The 26,283-nt window shown below is 40.3% G+C and overlaps 1 protein-coding gene across 3 annotated transcripts in view; it reads right to left on the bottom strand.

The window, feature by feature from the left end:
* Nucleotides 1-26,283, bottom strand: part of SNRPE (small nuclear ribonucleoprotein polypeptide E) — a 102,515-nt gene that overhangs the window by 32,686 nt on the left and 43,546 nt on the right. Inside the window, exons 5-6 of one of the 3 annotated variants that reach the window (XM_045048927.1) lie at nucleotides 23,679-23,750; nucleotides 635-659 (exon numbers count right to left, since the gene is read on the bottom strand). In XM_045048927.1, the coding sequence (XP_044904862.1) occupies nucleotides 23,680-23,750 (71 nt within the window). In that variant the 3' untranslated portion in view covers nucleotides 635-659; nucleotide 23,679. Of the gene's footprint in view, nucleotides 1-634; nucleotides 660-19,364; nucleotides 19,491-23,678; nucleotides 23,751-26,283 lie in introns of those variants that run through there. The other 2 variants (XM_045048926.1, XM_019822043.3) reach the window with 2 other exon arrangements.

Here is a 26,283-nt window from a genome sequence, read left to right as displayed (position 1 = left end):
ACAGAGCCACCCAGGTGCCCTAGAAGATTCTACTCTTTATAGGCAAAGCAGCTTCCTAGATGAAGGGGTTAAGCCACCTATGCCCATTTCCTCAAACTTATCTCTTAGGTAACCCCCACTCCTCCACGGGAAGCTAAGAATGAAGGAAAAGAGAGAGGCCAGGAAAATTATCCTAGTGAACCTCTCCTCACTGTGAAGGAAATACCAAGTGATGGAGAAATGTACTCTCCCCAAACCAATCGGTTCAAAGCATCAGAAAACCATGCACAGGAAAGAAGATCTCATCTTAGCATGCCAAAATTTCTCTAGGAGAATGTGTACCAGACCCAGGGAAGGGAGTCAGGATTTATGCATACAACTTGTCAAAAAGCTAGAGCTTTGACAAGGTGCTCAGAAAATCTAAAAGCAAGCAGTAATGGAGCCAAGGAAAATCCACACTTCCTACTCTGAAAATAAGTAGGTCTTTATTAGGATATAAGAAATCATGTTCTCGGGGCACCTGGGTGGCTCAGTTGGTTAAGCATCTGATTTCAGCTCAGGTCATATCTTATGGTTCATGGGTTTGAGCCCCTCTGTGCTGACAGCTCAGAATCTGGAGCTTGCCTTGGTTCTGTGACTCCATCTCTCTGCCCTTCCCCCTGCTCATGCTCTGTCTCTCTCTCAAAAGTGAATAAACATTAAAAAAAAAAAAGCCATGTTCTCTACAAAAAAGGAACAAAAAGTCATAAAGAGGAAACAAAGGAGATGAAAGGACAGTGCATGAAACACAAAAGCCACAAGAGAGATGAAAAGAGAGTTGGGTAAGATATGGGAGAACTACAGGAAATCTACACTTTAATATACAACAAAAAAGATGCAAAGAACTCAGTATCATAGACAATGGAATAAATGATGTAGAGAGCAAATATGAGAAAGTTCCCTAAAATGTGGAGGAAAAGGAGAAAGGGTCAAATAATAAAAGAAAAGATGATAGCAATAGAGGACAAAGAATAGATATATTGACTAATTTTTAGTAAGCACTGTACCCAACATGGGGCTTTAACTGATGACCTTGGTGGGACAGCTGGGTGGTTCAGTCAGTTAAGCATCTGACTTTGGCTCAGGTCACAATCTCACGATTCCTGAGTTTGAGCCTCACATCAGGCCCTGCACTGATGGCAGGGACCTTGCTTTGGATCTTCTCTCTCCCTCTCTCTCTGCCCCTCCTCCACTTACACTCCCTCTTTCTTAAAAATAAACATTTATAAAAAACAAAAACAAAACAATAACGAAGTCATGACCCCAGGATCAAGAGTCATATGGTCTACAGACTGAGCTAGCCAGTCACCCTGGCAAAGGACAGATTTGAAGCAAGAATTACTGTTGTTCCTGGGGTGCCTGGCTGGCTCAGTTGGTGGGGTGGGCAACTTTTGATCTTGGGGTTGTGAGTTTGAGCTCCATGATGAGTGTAGAGATTACTTAAAATAAAATCTTTTAAAAAAAGAAGAAAAAAAAAAGAATTACTGCTGCTCCTAAGGGAGGAAAAATGAAAAAGAAGTCAAAATTGAAAGGTTTTGGAACTAGAAAAAAAACCTAAGTATTAAGATTAAAGAGGATCATGTTGAATGAAAATGAACAAATAGACGTATATAGACATGCTCTGGCAAAAATTTTTTTAATTACAAAAAAAAAAAATTGCTACAACCTAAAGAGAATAAATAGGTTAGCTATAAAGAAAAATAATTATGTTTGATTTTGATTTTTTCTGGAATACTAAATATAATGGAACAATAGCTACAGAATTTTTAGGGGGAAATTATCTGACACAGCCATAGGTCAGCAAAAAGCATGTACTAAACAGATATTTTCAAAGTGTAGTCCTTGGACTCCTTGGGGTCTTAGAAATCTTTTCAGGGTATCTATAAGATCAAAGCTATTTTTGTAATAATACTAAGACATTATTTGCCCTTTTCACTTTGTTAATATTTGCACTGTTGATGCAAAAGCAAAAGTGGGTAAGTGCTGCCAGCTTAGGACAAATTAGTGCCTTGGTACCAACTGTAGTAGTAATTATGTTCTTCACCACCACATGCTCCCAAGTGTCCTTGATGAAACAATAAAAAATACTAATTGTACTAAATCTTGAATCTTAAGTGTACATTTTTTTTAATATTCTGTGCAGCAAACAGGAAGTATACATATTGCACTTCTGCTGTTTTGCGAAGTATGATGGTTGTCTTGAGGAAATGCATTTGTGGAATTGGGTCACAGGCTGAACTAGCTACTTTTCTCATGCATCACTATTTTTACTTGAAAGAAGGACTGATAGACAATCCATTGTTATCGAGACTTAGGTACTGGCAGAAATTTTCTTGAAAATGAACAAAATGACCCTATTTCTTCAAAGAAAACAGTTGACGATATCTGCTGCCATTAAGAACATTTGAAGGGTGTCTGGGTGGCTCAGCTGGGTGAGCGTCTGTCTGACTCTTGATTTCTGCAAATGTCATGATGTCCAGCTTGGGAGATCCAGCCCCAGACTGGGCTCCCCACTGGGCATGGAGGCTGCTTAAGATTCTCTCACTCTCTCTCTTTCTCACTCTCTCTCTCACAGGCTGTCTGGGTGACTCAGTGGGTGAAGTGTCCAACTTCAGCTCAGGTCATGATCTCATGGTTCATGAGATTGAGCCCTACATCGGGCTCTCTGCTGTCAGCACAGAGCCCGGTTTGGATCCTCTGTCCCCCTCTCTCTGTGCCTCTCTCTTTCTCTCTCAGAAATAAATATAAGGGGCACCTGGGTGGCTTGGTTGAGGGTTCAACTTAGGCTCAGGTCATGCTCTTGTGATCCTTGTGTCAGAGCCTGGAGCCTGCTTCAGATTCTGTGTCTCCCTCTCTCTCTCTGCCCCTCCCCCACTCACACTCTGTCTCTTTCTCTCAAAAGTAAATATTTAAAAAATTAAAAAAAAAAGATTTTCTCTCTCTCTCTCTGCCCCTTCCCCCTGAGCTCTTTCTCTCTCTCAAAAAAAAAAAAAAAATTTTTTTTTGAGATTTCAAATGAAAATTAAAATATTACAAAAGTTGTATTTGCTACTCAGATACCTAATACTTAAAGATTTTTTCTGATAAGATCAGTGGTAATGTGAATGAAAGTGATTTTTAAAAATATTGATTAACAATATATGTTAACATTTGGAAGACGGGCATAACTCAGTGAGTCAATAATTTTCAAATGATCAAATGCATGATGATACAAAATTATGCCTGGGTAAAAAATCCATTGAAAGTAAAAGATAGATCAATAGATTCTAATTTAACAGAGTATGAATATTCACTGATACGTTTTGAGTTCCACATTGCAATTAATCTTTAGGAAACTACTATTTGCTGAATTCTGGTATCAAAGAAGAATATCCAGAATTATCTGAAAAGATTATTAAAATACCCCCCCCCCGAATACTTTTCCCTTTTACAATTATATATCGGTATGAAGCCAGATTTCCTTCATGTATTCCAACTAAAACAACAGATTAAGACAGACTGAATGCAGAAATGTATGAGCTTCTATTAAGCCAGACATTAAACATATTTGCAAAACAGTATTTTATAACCAACCAAATGAATGTTTCTGAGGGAAGACAAAAGTATTCTTAGATATGTAAGGGCTCAGTAAATAGACCTACCTGCCCTTTTTAAAAGAAATTGAGGATTTACTTCTGCCATTCAATATGTGAATAATTATGACCACAAGAATGGAGAAATTGGGGGATAAAAGGATTGTTTTGTGAATTATAAATTGTCTCCAAATTATATGTACTATTGTTAGAAGGGAGCAGTCCTTCAAAAAGGGGAAGGGATGTTAGACAAGCCAAAAACTAAGAATCAGTGCATCACCTTATGGAAGTCCTTCTGTTTAGAATGCCCACCTTCTAATGTGCTCATCTAAATCCCATTTATATTTCAAGATAAAGCTCAGATCCTGCATAGAATCAGAGAAGCTCAGTACTGGAAAGGAGCAAGAGAGAGGAAAATAATTTATATTGAGATCTGTTATTATGTACCTGTCTGGATGTTCAAAATTCATTCACATTTAATCCTTACAGAAAATAGAGACTACGTTTTGCTACCCCATTTTATAGACTTTAGAAATAAAAGTTCAGAGAGATTAAACCACTTGCCCATCATCATCCAACTAGCTAGAGGTAGAATTTGGCCACACACCCAGATCTTTTTTGCTTTGAAGTTCATCCATTTGCATTTCACTACACTATCTTAAAGTTCATCTAATCTAAAAAAAGCCCTGTCCGATCTGGTGTTTAAATCCTCATTAAGACATCCCCAAGAATGGTTAACAGCCCAATCCCCTCCAGGGGCAAAGAATTCCACGTATTTTAATGCTGTTCATTATATCCATTGACTCCATTAAAAAGTTTCTTCTGAATATCAGGCTGACATAATTCTTCTCAAGCCCTTACCCTTAAATCCTAATAATACCCTTTGGAGTTATGCATAATGAGCTAGTGGGAGAGACTGTTAGTGGGATATCAATTCTTTTCTCGATTTAAATGTTTTATTTATTTATTTATTTATTTATTTATTTATTTATTTATTTATTTATTTATTTAAAGTACCTTCCATGCCCAATGTGGGCTTGAACTCATGACCCTGAGGTCAAGAGTCACATGCTCTACTGACTGAGTCAGTCAGGTGCCCCTCTTCTTCATTTACATAGGTATAGAATTTTTTGCCTCAGCACAGAGGCAGATGTATCATGAAACTAATAAAACTGAAGCTTCAGGGCGCCTCACCTGACAGTTGTTGGGAGTTGTGGAGTGTTCTAGATGGAGAGGGGAACAGATTGAAATGAGGAAGCATTTCTGATGAATTGGCTAAAGAGATCTCAGAAGAAAGGGATCTGAAACTCCAAAGCTCCAATAATTTATCGTAATTTATTTTCTCACACTTAACAAATGTTTTTATACCTAATTTTTATACTGGAAACTTGGTATTATTTTCCTTAAAGAGGATTCCAAAATTTGTATTCAGCCTCACAAAATCTAGACCGACCCTTGGTTTGAACCATAGCAGTCTTGTTACATATATTTTCAATACTGTATTTATATCTGGGTAATTACATGAGAGAAATTAATTCCTATCTTGTTTAACCCATTGTTATTTTGTTTTTTTTTTTAATTTTTTTTTTACGTTTATTTATTTTTGAGACAGAGAGAGACAGAGCATGAACGGGGGAGGGTCAGAGACAGGGAGACACAGAATCGGAAGCAGGCTCCAGGCTCTGAGCTGTCAGCACAGAGCCCGACGCGGGGCTCGAACTCACGGACCGCGAGATTGTGACCTGAGCTGAAGTCGGACGCTCAACCGAATGAGCCACCCAGGCGCCCCAACCCATTGTTATTTTGGATCTCAATCACAATGGCCAGACCAATTTCATGGTAAAAACGGTTTAGGTTTTATTCTGCCATGGGCATACAAGACCACCACCACTCTACTACCGGCACCAGAGTCAACCGTCCCAGGCCAGGTCAGGCCAAGAATTCCTTGCCTGTGATTTCTGAACTGGGACTGTAAAAAGTCAGTCTCCCTGGTTACCTGCACTTCAAGCTGTGGAGTATAGCATCACCCAGCAATTGTGTGTGTCTCTTTACAATTGAGTTTCATTGCTTCCTCTTCCATAGGGAAGAGGTCAGTATGCACTAAGAGAACACAGGGGAAAGGGAAGAAAGGATAAGTGTTATCGACATGAAGTCCTTTCAGTTATTCCTTCAGCCCAACTGCATTTTTGCCCTTCTTACAGTTTGGTTCATCAATTCTTCCTTGACCAGGAGAATTATACCAATATCCTTCCAATAAATTCTTGGTTTTATCCAAGCCAGTTAAGCTGGGTTTCTGTCTCTTGTAACCAAGAGGCCTGTCTATTGAAACTCATTATGGGGGCACTTTGGCTGGCTCAGTCCATAGAGCATATGACTCTTGATCTCAGGGTCATGAGTTCAAGCCCCATGTTGGGCATGGAGCCTATTTGAAAATAAATACATAAAATAAAACTCATTATGCACTCCCATAAGGTATATATGAAGCGAGCCACAAAAAGGGCCCAGGAACTCCCAGCCTCTACCTTTTTATGTGTACAATTTGCCTGTGGCTCTATATCTCCTGAGCACCTAAATTCATAAATCCAACTGCCTAACTGACAGGATATCTCAAAGGCACCTCAAACTCATCATCATCTTTCCTCTCAAACCTCTGCCTTCAGGGTTTTACACTTTCCTGTGTAAAATGATAACTCCTATGTAAAATACTCAAAATGGAGAGCTATGGAAGTCCCTCACCCACAGGCTCCACTGCCTTCCCTGGCAGAAGAGCTACCAGACACAGCACGAAGAGATAATCCTTACATAGCTAGGAGCTTAAAACAAATGGGGGTAGAAATAGAGGTCATAGTTTTGTAGTGATATGTGTCAAGGACCATATTGACTTAATTTTACAGGGGATGACTTCAGTAGGGCCCAAACTTACTTAACAAATCAATGGTTGGGTCTCTGCCGCCACTCTGGTAAGAAAGTGTGATCCTGCCTGTCCTTTGCTTCTTCATCTTGTTCTTTCCTCATCAAAAATCTCACACAGGAATATCTGATTGGTGAGCCTACTTTCAGGCCTGTGCCTTAGCTACAAGAGTCACGGAGACAGACTGAAGCCAGCTCCTACACTTCAGTGAGGTGGGACTCATAGTGCCGGCAGAAAAAACAAAAACAAAAACAAAAACCCCCCAAAAAACAACCCACAAGGGAAGAGTGATCAAAAGATGCTAGAAACCTCAAAGCATGGTGTCCCCTCATCATGGCTTAACCCAGTCAGCTTGTGGCATTCCCCTGGCCATTGAGGTTGCTTTGCAATAGGCATCTGGCCCATTTCACACCAATGGGGAGATTTCCAACAGTTGTTGTAAGAGAAGATCTGTCATTTTAAAGGTGTATTGGAAGCCAGCTGTTTTTCTGGACAATATAGTTTATGGGCGAGGCTTGGAATTAACTGCGGCAATGCTGACATTATGAGAAAAGCTATGTCCTCGATACAGCTAGCACAGAAGGATGCAGAGCGGAGATATGGGAAGACAGTGGGAAAATGAATTTCACCAGCCCCAAAGACTGCACATTATACCTCTGGATCTTGTAATTATGTGAGCCAATAAATCACCTTTGTCATTTCAGCCTGTCTGGGGTTTTTCTTGTGTCTAAAAAGATGTATATCTGACAAAGGGCTAATATCCATAATATATGAACAGCTCTCAAAACTCAACAATAAAATAGCTAATAACCCAATTGAGAAAATGGGCAAAAGAGGGGCTCCTGGATGGCTCAGTCGGTTGAGTGTCTGACTCTTGGTTTCGGCTCAGGTCATGATCTCATGGTTCGTGAGTTCTAGCCCCACGCTGGGCTCTGTGCTGACAGTGCAGAGCCTGCTGGGATTCTTTCTCTCTCTCCATCTCTCTCTGCCCCTCCCCCACCTCTCTCTCTCTCAAAATAAATAAATAAACTTAAACAAAAAAGAAAATGGGCAAAAGATTTGAAGAGATACTTCACAAGGGAAAATATACAGGTGACAAATAAGCATGAGAAAAGACCATCAACATCATCAGTTATCAGGAGCAAATTCAAACCACAATGAGAAATCACTACACATCCATTAGAATGGCTAAAATAGCAATCCCTATCAAAACAACAGCAGCAGTCTTCACAGAGCTAGAACAAACAATCCTAAACTTTGTATGGAACCAGAAAAGACCCTGAATAGTCAAAGCAGTCTTGAAAAAGAAAACCAAAGCAGGAGGCATCACCGTCCCGGACTTCAAGCTGTATTACAAAGCTGTAATCATCAAGACAGTATGGTACTGCCACAAAAACAGACACATAGATCAATGGTACAGAAGAGAGAACCCAGGAGTGGACCCACAGACGTATGACCAACGAATCTTTGACAAAGCAGGAAAGAATATCCAATGGAATGAAGACAGTCTCTTCAGCAAATGGTGCTGGGAAAACTGGACAGCGACCTGCAGAAGAATGAACCTGGACCACTTTCTTACACCATACACAAAAATAAACTCACAATGGATGAAACACCTAAACGTAAGACAAGAAGCCATCAAAATCCTAGATAAAGCAAGCAAAAACCTCTTTGACCTCGGCTGCAGCAACTTCTTACTCAACACATCTCCGGAGGCAAGGGAAACAAAAGCAAAAATGAACTACTGGGGCCTCATCAAAATAAAAAGCTTCTGCACAGCAAAGGAAACAAACAGCAAAACTAAAAGGCAACCAACGGAATGGAAGAAGACATTTGCAAATGACATCAGATAAAGGGTTAGTATCCAAAATCTATAAAGAATTTATCAAAGTCAACACCCAGAAAACAAATAATCCAGTGAAGAAATGGGAAAAAGACATGAATATACACTTCTCCAAAGACATCCAGATGGCCAACCAACACATGAACAAATGCCCAACATCACTCATCATCAAAGAAATACAAATCAAAACCACAATGAGATACCACCTCACACCTGTCAGAATAGCTAACATTATCAACTCAGACAACCACAGATGTTGGCAAGGATGTGGAGAAAGAGGATCTCTTTTGCACTGCTGGTGGGAATGCAAACTGGTGAAGCCACTCGGGAAAAAGGTATGGAGGTTCCTCAAAAAATTAAAAATAGAACTACCCTATGACCCAGCAATTGCACTACTAGGATTTATCCAAGGGATACAGGTGTGCTGCTTCAAAGGAGCACATGCACCCCAATGTTTATAGCAGCTCTACTGACAATAGCCAAAGTATGGAAAGAGCTCAAATGTCCATCAACGGATGAATGGATAAAGAAGATGTGGTATATATATATACAATGGAGTATTACTCGGCAACCAAAAAGAATGAAATCTTGCCATGTGCAACTCTGTGGATGGAACTGGAGGGTATTATGCTGTGCAAAATCAGTCAGTCAGAGAAAGACAAATATCATATGACTACACTCTTATGAGGAATTTAAGGTACTAAACAGATGAACACAAGGGAAGTGAAGCAAAAATTACACAAGAACAGGGAGGGGGATGAAACATAAGAGACTCTTAAATACAGAGAACAAACAGAGGGTTGCTGGAGGGGTTGTGGGAGGAGGGATGGGCTAAATGGGTAAGAGCCATTAAGGAATCTACTCCTGAAATCATTGTTGAACTATATGCTAACTAACTTGGACAGAAATTAAAAAATAAATAAATTATATAAATAAGTAAATAAACATTAAAAAAAAGAATGGCTATAATAAATAATCTGACAATATTAAGTGTTGACACAGATGCATAGCAAATGGAATTCTCACACAATGCCAGTGGGAATGCAAAATGGAGCAACCACTTTGGAAAACAATTTGACAGTTTTGTTTTGTTTTGTTTTTTTCTTATTAAAGACTATATTTTTACAGCAGTTTTAGGTTCACAGACAGCTTCTTTTAAAGTCGAACATACAGTTACCATATGATCCAGCAACCTCCCTCGTAGGTATTTATCCAAGAGAGATGAAAATCTATATTCACACAAAAACTTGTACATAAATGTTTTTGGTGGCTTTATTCATAAGAACTAAAAACTGGAAACAGCCCAAATGTCCTTCAGCGGGTGGAAGGATAAACAAACTATGGTACCTCTGTGGAATGGAATACCACTCAGCAATAAACACTACAACACATGCAACAACATGGACGGATCTCAAGTGCATTGTGGTAAGTGAAAGAAGTCACATGGGAAAGGCTACATATGTATGATTCCACTTATATGACATTCTGGAAAAGACAAAGTTATAGAGATATAAGACAGATCGGTGGTTGTCAGGGCCTGGGAGAGGGTGGGGGTAGAGGGCAGATGGACCGCAAAAGGGCGGCAGGAAGGAATTTGTGGGAAGGGGCAGATGAAACTTCTGTAATCTTAATGGTGGCGGTGTTTACATAACTACGCATGTGTCAAAACTCACAGACATATATGCACTCACAAAAGTGAATTTCATTACATGTAAATTTTTTTAAAGTGAATAAAAACAAAGTTCTGTGTCTACAATCTTTTGGATGAAACAGAGTTTGAACCCTCCGGGAAATTTTAGAGCAATTGGTAAAATGAAAGTGACTGCTCTGAGAAACAGTCTAATATAAGGGGTACACCTCTAGATATATATCAAAAATAGACAAGTACAGGGACGTCTGGGTGGCTCAGTTGGTTGGGCATCCAACTTCAGCTCAGGTCATGATCTCACAGAGGATGAGTTTGAACCCCCCATCGGGCTCTCTGCTGTCAGAGAAGAGCCCGCTTGGGAATCTTGTCTCCCTCTCTCTCTGCTCCTCCCCTGCTTGTGCTCTCTCTCAAAAATAAATAAACATTAGGGGCGCCTGCGTGGCTCAGTCAGTCAAGCATCCGACTTCAGCTTAGGTCATGATCTCACCGCTAGTGAGTTTGAGCCCCGCTTCGGCCTCTGTGCTGACAGCTCAGAGCTTGGAGCCTGCTTCGGATTCTGTGACTCCCTCTCTTTCTGCAACCTCCCCTGCTCATGCTCTGTCTCCCTCTGTCTCTCAAAAAATAAAAAAAAAACGTTAAAAATATTTTTTTCTTAAATAAACATTTTTTAAAAAGACAAGTACAAATGCATGCAACTTCAAAAACTGATACATACAGGTATTCGAATAAAAATAGCAAAGTAAAGTTAATGGGAGAAAGCTTCCTGGAAAGGCTAAGCAGAGTAATGTTATAAGGGTGAAATCATGCAAGGATCTGAAAGCATTTTGGAAAGCATTAAGACTTACGAAAGTGTACATTTCATAATTTTCTTTGCATCCCCTACAAGGCCTAGCATAACATTGTACATATTGCTGGTGTTCCATAAATGATTTTTGTTTATTCTTGTTATTACATATGATCCATAAATAAAATAAATTGTTCAAAGGAGTGGAAAGGCATTCAAGTCAAAAGGGAGTGTCCAGAAGAAGTTTCTGTTAGTTCCAAAGCAAAGCAAGTCCTTGGGTCAGATCCCAAGGACTTTCCCCTTGTTATGGGCAAAGTTCAGGGGGGTTCACCTTGTAAAGTCTTAATCCAGGACAACTGAGGTCCTGCTTTTGTCTCCAGCATGGTTTGCAGTTTGAATAACTGGTATCAATCTTACGCTCCCTGTTCTACACAAAGATGTAGGTTCGCCAGCTATAAAAACACAATCTCCCAGCTGCTCACGGTGGGCAAACTTCCTGCAGCAGCCCCCTCTACTTGCCTTCCTCTCCTGCTTGACGTGCTGTGCTCAGGGCTCTGCAGAAACCGGTGTTGATGGTATCTCTTTTCCCAGATCTGCAAGGGCCCTCTTTCAGCTGCAGATCAGTGACATGACAATTAACCTTCAAAGTAGCCTGATCCCAGGTATGGGGCGCATGGCAACAACCACCTCCGGAAAGTTAGCATCTCACAAGCCCACTAGTACCCCACAAATCCGGTACTGCTCTGATTTGCCAAAGTGGAAGAAAACTGCTTACCTAACTGTTGTTACTCATCCTGCCAGGGCTGTGAAAGCCGTTGACCTCTCCCCGTCAAGGGGGTGCCTTTCGCACAAGCCATAGTCCAGAGAGTGTAAAGAATTAATTTTATTCAAACATCCTATTCCCTCTCTTTAGCACACCTCCTAAGGAACATTCCTCCTGGACACCAAACTCTGAACTGTTTTTTCTCAAGTTCTCCTTCATTCTCAACTCTACCATCTGCTAGTTTTTCATGAAAACATCTTAGTCCTATGTCACTATTGTTTTGGTTTTAGTTTTCTGGTACTGCAGGTTGGATCTTCTCAAGTACACCTATCTCAAGTTTTAATGTCACAAAAGACAGACGCTGGCTCTGATCTCATACCGTGGAACCTAGGAACACGCGGGTTTTTTTGTTAAGGTTTATTATTATTATTTTTTAGCAATCTCTACACCCAGCGTGGGGTTGGAACTCGTGACCCCGAGATCAAGAGCTGGATGCTCTTCCGACTGAGCCAGCCAGGGGCTCTAGCACGTGATTTTTATTTTTATTTATTTATTGTTTTAACGTTCTTTTTTTCAGTTTGTTTGTTTGTTCGTTTTGAGAGAGAGTGAGCAGGGGAGGGGCAGAGAGAAAGGGAGAGAGAGAGAATCCCAAGTAGGCTCTGCACTGCCAGCACACAGCCTGATGTGGGGCTCGAACCCACAAAGTGGGAGATCAGGACCTGAGCCGAAACCCTCAGTCGGACGCTTCACTGACTGAGCCACCCAGGGGCTCCCTAACACATTATTTTAAAAATAAAAAACATATTACACAGATGACCTAATGCAAAGATCTAATTAAGATCTAATGCAAAACGTTCACACCTCCGGGCTCTTCCTCTAGCTCCTCTAAAAACGGATTCCGTGAGTCACCCAGTTTAGAGATTGAAAGGCATCCATTCCCTTCCAAAAGGTTTTCTGGATATGTTTTTAAAATGCAACAAGTGTGGGGTGCCTGGGTGGCTCAGCTGGTTGGGTGTCCGGCTTCGGCTCGGGTCATGATCTCACGGTTCGTGAGTTCGAACCCCGCGTCGAGCTCAGTGCTGACAGCTCGGAGCCTGGAGCCTGCTTCGGATTCTGTGTCTCTCCCCTCTCTGCCACTCCCCTGCTCGTGCTCTGCCTCTCAATAATAAATAAGCGTTAAAAAAAAAAAAAAACCTAAAAAAAAATGCAATAAGGGAAAAGACCTGCCTTCATCTCTTTTCCCTATTTCACATGCTCAGAAGCACAAGGGTTCCAAACCAATGATTTACAAATAGGAAGTCATTTCACAAATATTTATAATATACATACATATATTATGTATATATAATGTATATTTTTAAAGTTTATTTATTTATTTTGAGAGAGAAACTGTGAGCTTGAGCAGGAGAGGAGTGGAAAGAGGGAGAGAGAAAGAATCCCAAGTCGACTCCACATTGTCAGTGTGCAGCCCTATGTGAGGCTCAAACTCATGAATCATGAGATCGTGACCTGAGCTGAAATCAAGACTGAGCCACCCAGGCACCCCTATTATATATTTTAACTTAAAAATGTTTTTCATGTTCAATACCAAAATGCAGACCCTGCACCCTGCAACCTTATCCACTGCCCCCCCATACACTCAGCATGTTCTCATCTTCCCCTACTCTTCTCGTGGTGAACACACAATGCCTAAATCCCCTTAACTCGTCCTTTGCCCCCAGCTCTAACACAGCTCAGATGCCCTGTTAGTTTCATCTTTCTAGTTGTGGCCAGATCTGGGAGACTATTTCTCAAAGGTAGGAAGTACCCCGGAAGTTTGGAAAATTTTCCCTACCTGACCCACAGAAGAGAAGTTTGGAAAAGCCTTCAAAGCCACTCGTGGGCTGTTAAGTTCATGCATCTTCAACAAAAGCAGCCACCCAGAGGACTGTCTCCCAGTGGAACTCAATCACAAACCACAGAATGGCTCCTATGCCAGGAGGGACCAAGGCTGGTGAAGTGGAATCGTCCAGCCAAACAGCTTTTCCCCAGGGTCGTGGGAGAAAGTCTCTGAGGAGGCGGCTCTGGAACCAAATAGGGGAAGATGGAAAGCAGCACCTGGGTTAGCCAGATGCAGAGAGAACAAGTAAGCCATCCCTGAGTGGAGCCTGGAGACACTCCTCGCAACTGCGGGATGCATAAATTAACACCTGAACTGGCCATCAGTTCACACTAACAAGACAAATCAAGGCAGTAAGGTAAGCCAGAGCTCAGGTGATGTGTTTAAAGTGATAGGGACAGGAAAGGCCGGGAACCTGGTTCTATCACTATTGTTTTAACATTCTTGGGGCAAGGCGCGGTGAACGTCTCTGGGCCTTTAAATCTTCCAGATGGCAGAAATTTCTCAGGCATATAGATGCAGGACCTAAGTGTTCTAGGTTTAAAATTCTTGGTCCCATGTGCCTGTGAGAAGTAAGTTATTCTAATATCATAGGACGCTTTGCCAGTCAGCTAGGTTTTATATATATTCTCTTATTTAATCCTCATAATAACACTGTGAGATGGCTGGTTTTTTTCCATTTTAGAGGAGACTACGGCTTACAGAAAGTAAAGCTTATAGAGAAGTAGTTAACCCCATGCAGGTCTTTAAACACTCCATCTGTTATTCTCTGCATTGCCCAGTGGTTTTCAAACTTTGTTTTTCAAGGCCTTTAACAATTCCATGGATTGTTTGTGGGTTTTTTTTTTAAGTTTATTTATTTTGAGAGGGAGAGAGAGGGAGAGTGTGTGTGTGTGTGTGTGTGTGTGTGTGTGCACGTGTGCATGCGGGAGGCAGGGGGCCAGAGGCAGAGAGAGAGGGAGAGAGAGAATCCCAAGCAGGCATAGCACTGTCAGCACAGAGCCTGCTGTGGGGCTCAATCCTATGAACCACAAGATCGTGTGACCTGAGCTGAAATCAAGAGTTGGATGCTTAACCAACTGAGCCACTTAGGCACCCCTATTTGTGGGGTTTTATGGACATTCTTATAGCAAGTCAAAAAACTTTAGACCACTGCTCAGTAATGCCTGACTTTGGTATCACCCTTTGATTTGAAATACATTTGGTTCCCTCGGTAACCCTCAGAAGGTTAGGCCTTACTTTCCCCTGATGCTGCAATGATTAAAACAGATAAGTAGTTCACAGATAGGGTCTGGGTGCCTTGAAAGAAAGCCTCACTTCTGTAAGAATCCCAGCCTTGCAGGGCTGGGGTGAGAGAAGTGGGCAGAGCCAAAGGAAGTCTGTTACTGATGCTCTGTGCCATTGAGTGATAATGCAACGTTCATCTTCCTGTTGAATACTTTGAAGTGCTTTCCCAGTTATGAATGAAATTCTCTCAGATTGTTTGTTTAAAATTCCCTTAAACAATGAGCTTTTAAACGAGTTACAGTGGCTTTCTGTATCAGCAGTCCAACACATTTCCACAGTGACCGCTCCGACAGACTGTCATGTATATTCCTTGATTTTGTGGTTCCCCCCCTCCCCAACCTGAACTGTCTTCTTGTCTTTGAGGAATCCCCTACCGTTCGAACTTGAGTAAAAAGCAGGGCTAGTATCCCACTTTAAAAGTAGAAGGAGGGGGGAAAAAAGTAGAAGGCGCATATACTTCCTTTCCCAGCACCTCTTGTAGTTAGGGAGCAGGCATGTGATCTGAACTCGGTCAATCGGTTGTGCCCACCTGGAATGTTGGCTCAGGCAATAGTAATGCAGAGAATGAAGCAAGGAAGCAGAATTTACTCTAGCAACAGCAATATCTAGGCCAGGGGTAGCATGCAGTGTCCAGTGCTGGCAGTGACAAAGGCTTCATCAGACTGGCTCTGGGGTAGGATTTTGACAGTGGTTATGGCTCTCTTCCTCCTCTTCATTTATGCTCATTTTTAGAGCTTGAATTACCAGGAGGGCCCATGAATATCCAACTCCTTCTGGTTGTTCAGGCCCAAACTCTGGAGACTCCCTGAGTCTTTTTTGTAACCCTATGTCTAATCCATGAGGAAATTCTGAAAGTGGCCTTCTCCTCCACTGGTACTCACTGGTGGTACTCACCATGACCCCTCACTAGATTACTGCAATAGCCTCTTTTTTGTTTTAAGTTTATTTCTTTTGAGAGAGAGAGACAGAGAGAGAGAGAGAGAGAGAGAGAGAGAGAGCGAGCATGTGTGAGGGAGGGGCAGAGAGGGAGAGAGACAGAGAGTCCTGCTCAGCTTGAACCCATGAACCACGAGATCATGACCTGCCCCAAAACCAAGAGTCGGACCCCCAACTGACTGAGCCACCCAGGGGCCCCACTGCAAGAGCCTCTTAACTTATCTCCCTAGTTTCACCTTTGTTCCCATGCAGTCCTTCATGTCTTTACACAGTAGTCGGTGGTTTTTTGTTTTTGTTTTTTTAAATAATTTTTGTCGTATATTTCATTATCAATGATTGTGGAGATAATTCTTTTTTAAAAAGGTTTATTTATTTTAGACAGAGAGAGTGTGAGGAAGGGAGGAGTAGAGAGACAGGGGGCCAGAGGATCCTAAGCAGGCTCTGCGCTGACAGCAGTGAGCCCAATGTGGGGCTCGAACTCACAAACCATGAGATCATGACCTTAGGCAAAGTCAGATGCTCAACCAACTGAGCCACCCAGGTGCCCCGATAATTTTATTTATTTATTTATTTTGAGACACACAGAGAGAGAACCAGCGGGGGAGGGGCAGAGAGAGTGGGACAGAGGATCCCAAGCAGTCTCCGTGCTGACAGCAGAGAGCCCGATGTGGGGCTTGAACTCACAAACCAAGAGATTATGCCCTGAGCCAAAGTCAGACGCTTAACTGACTGAGCCACCCAGGTGCCAGTGCTCCTTAAAAACTGTAAGTCAGATCCTGTCACTTCTGCTCAGAACCATCCCAGAGATTCTCATCTCACTCAGAATCCAAAATACTTATGAAGGTCTATAGCATTGGCCCCTTGCTTGCTGCCTTTCGAACCTCATTTCCTATCACTTCCTCACTTGTTCTCCTCTGGCCACACTAGTCTCCCTGCTATTCTTCTAAATGCTGAGCACACCCTTGGAACGCTCTTCCCCAAGACGCCCATCTGACTTGCTTCGTCACTCCAGTCAGGCCTCCACAAATGTTACTTTATTAAACGGGCTGCCTTAACCCCATCCTGTCTAAGCACTCCTTTCCTCTTCATTTCTCTTCTCTAACATCTGACTCAGTCCTCTTTGTTTTTCTTCTTTAGCATCCAAAATACAATATATTTGTGAGTTTGTTTATTGTCTATCTCCCCTACTACAGGGAATTTGTTTATTTGCTGCTGTATCCCCAAGGCCTAGAAGACTGTCCAGCACAGAGTAAGCACTCAATAAATATACATTAAGTAGACTTGTTGATCAAATAAATCAGGCATAGTTGACTTCTACTTCTTACAATGTAAACTCCTAAGAGCCTATTCTGATAGACACAGTGTAGGCCCCAGTACACTGGGGATCAAATTTGTCTCTCCTTTAGTGACTTTGAGCAAAGTCACGTAACACCCGGGGACTTAATTTCTATGTTGCCCCTCTTTGCTCTAAGATAATTTTACAATTTTTTGAAAAAGTCAAACTTCAGGGGCGCCTGGGTGGCTCAGTTGGTTGAGCATCTGACTCTTGTTCGGGTCAGGTCATGATATCGCGGTTTGTGAGATCGAGCCCCACGTCCGGCTCTGGACTGACAGTGCGGAGCCTGCTTGGGATTCTCTCTCTCCCTCTCTCTCTGCCCCTCCTCGGTTCATGCTCTCTCTCTCTTTCTCAAAATAAATAAATAAACTTAAAAAAAAAATAAAAATAATCCTAAAAACTAGTAAATTGAAAAAAAAAGTGCCAAATTTCAAAGCAAAAATAGAATAGGTATTTTTCCAAACTACATCATTCTTTAGCTCTTACAATTAGCATTTATATCGTCTTCAAAATGAGCCATCTCTCCCCAAAGTTTTATTATACTCAGATAATTCTTCTGTGGCCAATGCTATTTATCACCACTGCCACCAATATTGTTCCCATAATCATCATGAAATAAAAGCAGCAGGCTAAAAGAGAATTTCAGAGGAGGGGAAAGCTCACCATGAATTATGTTGAGAAGTGAATCGGGCTGGAGCTAGATCTGAATGAAGGATGGATTTAGGTGAGCAAGGGGGGAAGGCGGTCTGCAGTCACTTTATACACGTAAGAGCAGAGTGCTACAAGCACATGATGAGGAGGTGGAATAATCAAGAGTAAGAAAGTCCAGTCTAGCAGGAATACCCACAAGCTATGCACTGGCTTCTCTTGATTTCTAAGAAAAGATTTAGACACCACAGCTTAAAGTTTTGTCTTAGGACTTGCTCCAAATTGTCCTCATGGCTTCATCTACAACCCATCCTGCTTCCTCCATTTGCTTGTATCCAAAGACTGCAATAAACACTTTTTTTTAAAAAGCTCCTTTGCGGGGCGCCTGGGTGGCGCAGTCGGTTAAACGTCCGACTTCAGCCAGGTCACGATCTCGCAGTCCGGGGGTTCGAGCCCCGCGTCAGGCTCTGGGCTGATGGCTTGGAGCCTGGAACCTGTTTCCGATTCTGTGTCTCCCTCTCTCTCTGCCCCTCCCCCGTTCATGCTCTGTCTCTCTCTGTCCCAAAAATAAATAAACGTTGAAAAAAAAAAAATTAAAAAAAAAAAAAAAAAAGCTCCTTTGCTTATTCACTAACTCCTACAAAATTGCAGGCCTTTTTCTCATGAATTTGTACCAAACCAAATTTTTCCCTTCCTGTACTAACTATATATTTTAATGTATATACTGGACTTTCTGATTTTTCCTGTAAATTTTTGTCTTTTAGCCTATTAATTAGAATTTGAAATCCTAACTCTCCAAACCAATATAGTAGGTTATAGGTACTACAGTTTATGTCACCTGAAAATTTCAAAATTATTTCTCATGGGTCTTTATCCAAGTTGTTGAATAAAATGTTGAATGAGATAAGGCCTGGGACTTCAGTGATCTCTCTCCAAGTTGAAATTGATCTTATCAGTACTTGGATTTAACTTTTGAAATCCACAATAAAGAAATTCACTCGACTGTTTTGCAGGGAAGAGGTTGTAGTTTAGTAAATAGAGCAATGGACTGAGATTCCTATGAACATGATTCTGAAACAGACTTTGCCACTGACAATTCAACGAACTTCTCTTGAACTTATTTGGAAAATAAGAGGGCTCCATTTCCAAAATTCAAGGATTCTGTCATCCAGTTCATATCTCTCCATGAAAAGAGACAATATTGTACCACCTCTAAAGGTGCCCATTTTCTTCTCAAAGACAGGGCAATAATATTTCTCTTTGGCCTAATTAATAGTATTTCAGCAAAGGTGAGTCTTATAAGATGCTCAAGTCTAATTTCAATTAGTCTAATGTCAAGTAGTCTAATTTCAATTCATTCCACAAATGTTTGCTGAATGCATACTGTGTCAGGATTATACTAAGGGGCTTCTAAAATAAATCACCAACAACAGAAAACAAAGTTAATTAGAAATAGATCCTGCATTCCCAGATTTTGGATTTGTGCAGCACTATGGAAGTATGTCTCAGACTCCTTTCCACTGACACCAACCATTGCAGTCTCCATAGCATCAATGTTTATGCATTTCATTGAAGACTAGTGTCTTGTCCCTGAATTCTCGGATATTCTCTCATTCCCTCAGAGGCCATATACGACTCCCATTTTCTTCATTCTATTTTTCCAGTGTCTGCTCTAGGACCTTTAGGAAAATGTGAATTGTATCAATTAGGATTTGATCAAGGAAGCAGACCACTATGAGTAAAATAGAGTAAAGGATTTATTATGGGGATCGGGTCTTTTGCAATCATGGGAGCTAGTTAAGCAGTCTGTGTAAGTCTGTTGCTTCTACATCTGGCATTGGCCCTGAAGTCAGCAACGCCAGCAGCTGCAAAAGGAAGATAGACACAATGTGGAAGAGACAGAGGACAAAGTGGAACCCATGAGGACAAATGAGCTGTGTGTGTCTCTTTCTCACTTCTTCTACTCTAAATGCTATAGGGGATCTATATGGTAGGTTGGTGTTCCTCAGCATAGAGGACATGAACATGGCCCAGAATTTGGAGAAGATGAAGGAGGAGATCCAGTGGGATATGGCTCCTGCCCCAAACCAACAAAATGAACCAGCAGACAACTGACAACATGTAACCTACGTAACTGCACCTGCCCTACGCTGACCTTTAGAGCACAAAATTGGCTACCGCTTTACTCTTACCTTCAAAATCTCATGCAAATCTCTCTTGTGACAATTCTAACTAGGAAGCATACAGAGAAGGATATGAGGAGGAATATAGTTCTACCTTAGCTACCATCGACAGAGTACAAAGCTGTCATCAGAATCAATACACAACTGGACAGTCCTTCCAAACATTTCCTCCCTTACTCTTCAGAGCCTTTTAAAGATTCATTCCTGTGTTCTCTGCTACTGTACTTGTTTCTATTATCAGGCTAGGAAAACAAAAACAAAAAACTACAGGAAAAAATTATTATTTAAAACCCCAGCATAAAATTCTAAAACTTTATATTAAGACATAAAATAAAACTAACTAAATAAAAATATACTATGTTCAACATTAAAAAGTTAGTAAGAGAGGTGCCTGGGTAGCTGAGTTGGTTAAGCATCCTACTTCAGCTCAGGTCATGATCTCACAGTTTGTGGATTCAAGTCTCACGCTGGCCTCTGTGCTGACAACTCAGAGTCTAGAGCCTGCTTCAGATTCTGTGTCTCTCTCTCTGTCTCTCCCCGCTCATGCTCTGTCTCTCCTAAAAAATAAATAAACATTAAAAATAATTTTTTAAAAAAGTTAATAAGATAGGAAGTTAGGCCCCAATTAATCTCAAAATTCAATCAAATTCCATGCACAGTCCCAGTAGACTTATTTTGTAGAACCTATACTTCACATGAAAGATGAAAGGGCCAGGCACCTGGCTAGCTCAGTCCCTGGAATGTACAACTCTTGATCTCAGGGTTGTGAATTAGAGCCCCATATTAAGCGTAGAGATTACTTAAAAATAAAATATTAAAAAAAAAAAAAGATTAAAGGGCCAACAATAGCCAGGATAGTTATTAAAAAAACAAGGTAAGACTTACTCTACCAGGACCAATAATAGGTGGTTGCCAGAGGAGGGGGTGGAGCAATGGGCAAAATGAGTGAAGGGGTCAAATGGTAAAAATTTCCACCTATATAATAAATGTCAGGGGGATGTAAAAAAAAAAAAAAAGACATATAAGAAAGACATAATATTGAACACCAGGGTAATAGTATAGGGATTGTCAAGGCTGCCAGTGAACAAGAATAGAGAGCTAAGTGCAGATAAATACAAATATGATCAAGGTGACATTGCAAATTTTGTAGGAAAAAAAAGGATTACTGAAAAAATAATATTAGAATAATTAGTAATTCATAATTTAAAAAATTATGAGATCCCTATTTTATATCATGTACAAAAAAGAAAACTCTAGGGGCACCTGGGTGGCTCAGGTGGTTAACTGTTCAACTTTGGCTCAGGTCATGATGTCATGGTTTGTGGATTCGAGCCCTGCATCAGGCTCCCTGCTGTCAGCACAGAGCCTGCTTCAGGTTCTCTGTCCTTTTCTCTCTCTGCTTCTCTCCAACTTGTGCTCTCTCTCTCAAAAATATATAAACATTAACAACAACAACAACAAAAAAGTAAAAATCTAGACAAAGACCTAAATGCAAAAAACAAAACTGAAACATTTTTAGGAGAATATTGGAGAATTTTTTTTTATGACGTTGGATATAAACGTTAAGGAAAAAACTGGTAGATCATGCAACTCTTGATCTTGGGGTCATGAGTTCAAGTCCCATGGTGGGCCTAGAGCTTACTTAAAAAAAAAAAAAAAAAAGGATAGTATTATAACTTAAAACTTTTGTAAAACAAGAGACCATAGATAAAGTGAAAAACAAGCCACAGGCTAAGAGAATATGACTGCAATAAATATTACCTACAAGGAGTTAATATTTAGAATATATTAAAAAAATGCGACACCACAATAAGAAAGTAAAAAACAACTTAATAGAAAAATGGGCAAAAGATATGAACAAGCAATTTGCAGAAGAGAAAACTCAAGTAGCCAATAAACATAAGAAACTCAATTTCTCTACTAATAAGAGAAATGCAAATTAAAATAGATTGTTTACTCATATTCATCAGACCAGAAAACATTTTGAAGTCTACAAAAACCAGTATTGGTGAGAATGTGAAGAACCAGGAACTTACACACTGCTAGTGAAAGGTAAATTGGTACAACTATTTTGGAAAATGATCTGGCAATAACTAGTAAAGTTTAAGATGCACATAACACATGACCCAACAACTCTAGTTGAGTAGAAATAGTCTAGTCTAGGGGTGCATGGGTGGCTCAGTCATTTGAGCCTCTGACTCTTAATTTTGGCTCAGGTTATGATCTTACAGTTCATGAGATTGAGCCGTGTGTCAGGCTCAATGTTGACAGGGCAGAGCCTTCTTGGGATTCTCTCTCTCCTTCTCCCTCTGCCCCTGCCACTTACTCTGTTTCTCTCTCTCTCTCAAAATAAATAAACAAACATTATTCTCTCAAATAAATAAACATTAAAAAGACACTCTAGTCTAGAGAACTCTTACATGTGTGTACAAGGAGAACTATACAAGAATATTCATTACAGCACTAATGTAACACTGAAAATTGGCAACAATCTAAATGTCCATCAATAGGTAGCTAGAAAATAGAAACTGAGGCATATTTGATATTTGATCCTATAAAAATATTTGATGGTTAAAATGACTCTACTAGAATTACATATACTACCATGGATAAATATAAAAAATAATCTTGAAAGGGAAAGGCAATTTGCAGAATAATATAATATTCTATAATATATATTATAATAATAATATAAAGTTTAAAAACAGGCAAAACACTAGCATATATTATATTATACAGTAAATATAAAAAACACACAAAAATGATATATATTAACATAACGAATACCACTGAGAAGAAAGAGAAAGAGATTTTATCATAGAGGGTACAAAGTGGATTCAACTATATATGTAATGTTCAACTTCTCAAATAAAAATTCTGAGGAGTGCCTGGGTGGCTCAGTTGGTTGGGCATCCGGCCCTTGATTTTGGCTCAGGTTATGATCCCAGGTTTGTGGGATAGAGCCCTGTGTTGGGCTCTGCACGCTGAGTGTGGAGCCTGCATGAGGTTCTCTCTCTTTCTCTCTCTCTCCATCTCCCTCGGGCCCTCTCCCCAGCTTGTGCTCGCTCCCTCTCTAAAAGAAAAAAAAAAAATCTGAAGCAACAAATGTTAAGAAGTGACAAGCTGGGTTATGGATATATTGTGTGTGTGTGTGTTTTTAAAAGATTTTATTTTTAAGTACTCTCTACATCCAATGTGGGGTTCAAACTTACTACCCTGAGATCAAGAGTCTCATGCTCTCCTGACTGAGCTAGCCAGGTGCCCCTGTTTCCTTCACTTCTAAGTTCCCGTCCTTCCATTCCCACTGCCAATGCCTGATCCTCAGACTATTTTTGGCTAAAAGCCCTGAATTTTCTTGACTTTCTCATAAACTTTTAGATTTTTCTTGGCATTCCTAAAAGGTAAGGACAGTTTTCTTTCCCACACTTTGTAGATGGAGAGATTAAAGCCCATAAAAATGAAGGGACTTTAGCCAAAGTTACACAGGGTATTTAGGAAAATAGCTAGGATTGAAATAGAATTTTTCTGATTCTTCTTCTTCTTCTTCTTCTTTTTTTTTTAGTTTATTTCTTTCTGAGACACACACACACACACACACAGAGAGAGAGAGAGAGAGAGAGAGAGAGAGAGAGAGAGAGAGAGAGATTGAATCCCAAGCAGGCTCAACTCACGTGGGGCTCAAACTCACAAACCATGAAATCATGACCTGAGCTGAAATCAAGAGTCAGATGCTTAACCGACTGAGCCACCCGGGTGCCCCTAGAATTCTCCTGATTCTTGACCATCTATTACAAACACTCTGTCATAATATTAAAAACAAAAACAAAAACAAAACCAAGTAAACTAACAAGATCAATTAAAAGTACATACCTCAGGACTTCCTGAAAGATGGCAAAGAGTAACTGTGCCCCAGACTCCAAGCTTTCCCTGCTCTCCAAATTTCTAAAAAACGAATCATTGAAATAAGGAGAAACATCAGTATCAACAGTAAGATTTAAGGAATTAAACTCAAGGCAGCGGAAATACGTAGAAAAGTAATACAGGGCCTGTAGAAATAATGATACTATATTAGCTCGCAGTTAACCCAATCAATGAAATGGATAAACCATAAGAAACCACAAAAATACATTCGGGAGGAGGTGAAAGCTAATCCCTAAAGAAGATAAATGCAAGGGAACGTCTAGTCTAGAGGATCCTTGTATGTATTTGCTATGCAACACCTTGTCAGGATTATCACACTACCAAGTGAGAGCATTCTGTAAAACACTAAAAAACAAAATGGACTCAGCAGGGTAAAGTAGCAACAGTGAAATGCAAAGTAATTTAGAGAAATGTATTAGGAAAGAAAAAATATAAATACATTTTAAAAGAACATGAAAGAGGAAAGGCAGAACCAACCTTTGAAAGATAGAAATCTCAAAGAATGCAGAAAAACGGGCACATATGTAATCAATAAAAGTATAAAAGAATATTTTTTCACCCAAATAAAGAACTGAGACTGGACACAAAGAGAGCTCAGAGAGGAAATGAAAATTAACTAGCAGAGTCCAAGATCATGGCTTATGGGAAAAGAAACTAAATTACTGTAAAAAAAAGAATTCTAAGCCTTCCAACCTGAAAAAAAAAGCAGGCTCTATTCAAGTTAGAGCAGCTTTATATTTTGCCATTAAAACGAAACCAAAGGAATCACTGAAAAAACACACTTAATTCAAACATAAGTTTCATTAGTAAACAAATGGGCCAGGAAACCAACATTAGTTTGGCAAAATGGGAGACATATGGAGGCATATATCTTTTCATATTTGATATCTTCAAGAACACCAAGGCCTCTGGAAGCTACTGTTTGAAGAAAAGTGATTTTGAAGAAAAGTGGTATGTTACATGCCAACTTGGCTAGGATAACCCCCAGTTATTCACTCAAATACTACATTAGGTATTACTGGGAAGGTATTTTGTAGATGTGTCTACAGTTCATAATCAGTTAACTTTAAGTAAAAGAGATTACTTAGATTATCTGGCTGGGCCTGATTCCATCAGTTGAAATCTCTTCAGAGCAAAGCTTGGAAGAAATTCCACCTGTGAATTAAAGCCTTGGCTTGCTGGAGAGTTCCAGCGTGGCCTCTCTGATGACCTACCTTATGGATTTCAGACTTTTCTAGCCAGCCCTCACAACTGCAAAAGCCAATTCCTTGCAATAAATCTATTAATATATATCTCCTACTGGCCCTCTTTCTCTGGTGGCAATTTGACTGACACAGAGACGTTAACTACAGTTGTTGGTAAGTCTTCTTCACTGATATAATATTAGAAAAAGGGTATGGAAGAGAGATTGATTTCCTAAATTATAAAGACTCACAGCAAATTAATTAAGAATGAGAAGAAAAAAAAAAGAATGAGAAAGTATGAGAAAGTCAAAAGATAAAGAAGCCAAATGGTTGGGGTGCCTGGGTTGAGCGTTTGACTCTTGATTTTGGCTCAGGTCACAGTCCCAGGGGCTGGGGATCAAGCCCTGCATCAGGTACTGCACTGGGTGTGGAGTCTGCTTGGGATTCTCTCTCTCTCATTTAAAAAAAAAAAAAGGGGGGGAATGCAAACTGGTTCAGCCACTCTGGAAAACAGTATGGAGGTTCCTCAAAAAACTAAAAATAGAACTACCCTATGATGTAGCAATTGCACTACTAGGTATTTATTCAAGGGATACAGGTGTGCTGTTTTGAAGGGACACATGCACCCCCATGTTTATAGCAGCACTACCAACAACAGCCAAAGTATGGAAAGAGCCCAAATGTCCATCGATGGATGAACGGATAAAGAAGATGTGGTATATATATGCAGTGGAGTATTACACGGCAATCAAAAAGAATGAAATCTTGCCATTTGCAACTATGTGGATGGAACTGGAAGGTATTATGCTAAGTGAAAGTGGTCAGTTACAGAAAGACAAACATCATATGACTTCAGTCATAGGAGGACTTTAAGAGACAAAACAGATGAACATAAGGGAAGGGAAACAAAAATCATATAAAAACAGGGAGGGGGACGAAACAGAAGAGACTCTTACAAATGGAGAGCAAACAGAGGTTTACTGGAGGGGGTGTGGGGGGGGATGGGCTAAATGGGGAAGGGGCATTAAGGAATCTACTCCTGAAATCATTGTTTCACTATATGCTAACTAATTTTGATGTAAATTTTAAAAAATTAAAAATTAAAGAAGAAGAAGGAGGAGGAGGAGGAGGAGGAGGAGGAGGAGGAGGAGGAGGAAAAGGTGGCAAATGCTTATTTTACAATATGATAGCCCGAGTTATATTTTATTAGATACCTATAAACAGGCAAATAGAGAGTTAAGAATGTTTTTGGACTCCAGATATTTACTGGTAGAGTTAAAAATTGGGTGTTTGTGGTAGCCAGCTTCCAAGATAGCTCCCGATCTCCCTGCCTCCTGTATTTACGTCCTTGTGTTGTCCCTTCCCACAGT

Source organism: Felis catus, chromosome F1 (genome assembly GCF_018350175.1).
Source record: "Felis catus isolate Fca126 chromosome F1, F.catus_Fca126_mat1.0, whole genome shotgun sequence".
In the NCBI taxonomy this organism is placed as follows: domain Eukaryota; kingdom Metazoa; phylum Chordata; class Mammalia; order Carnivora; family Felidae; genus Felis; species Felis catus.
The sequence above is the reverse complement of the archived record's forward strand: the minus strand, read 5'-3'. Positions and strand labels throughout refer to the sequence as shown.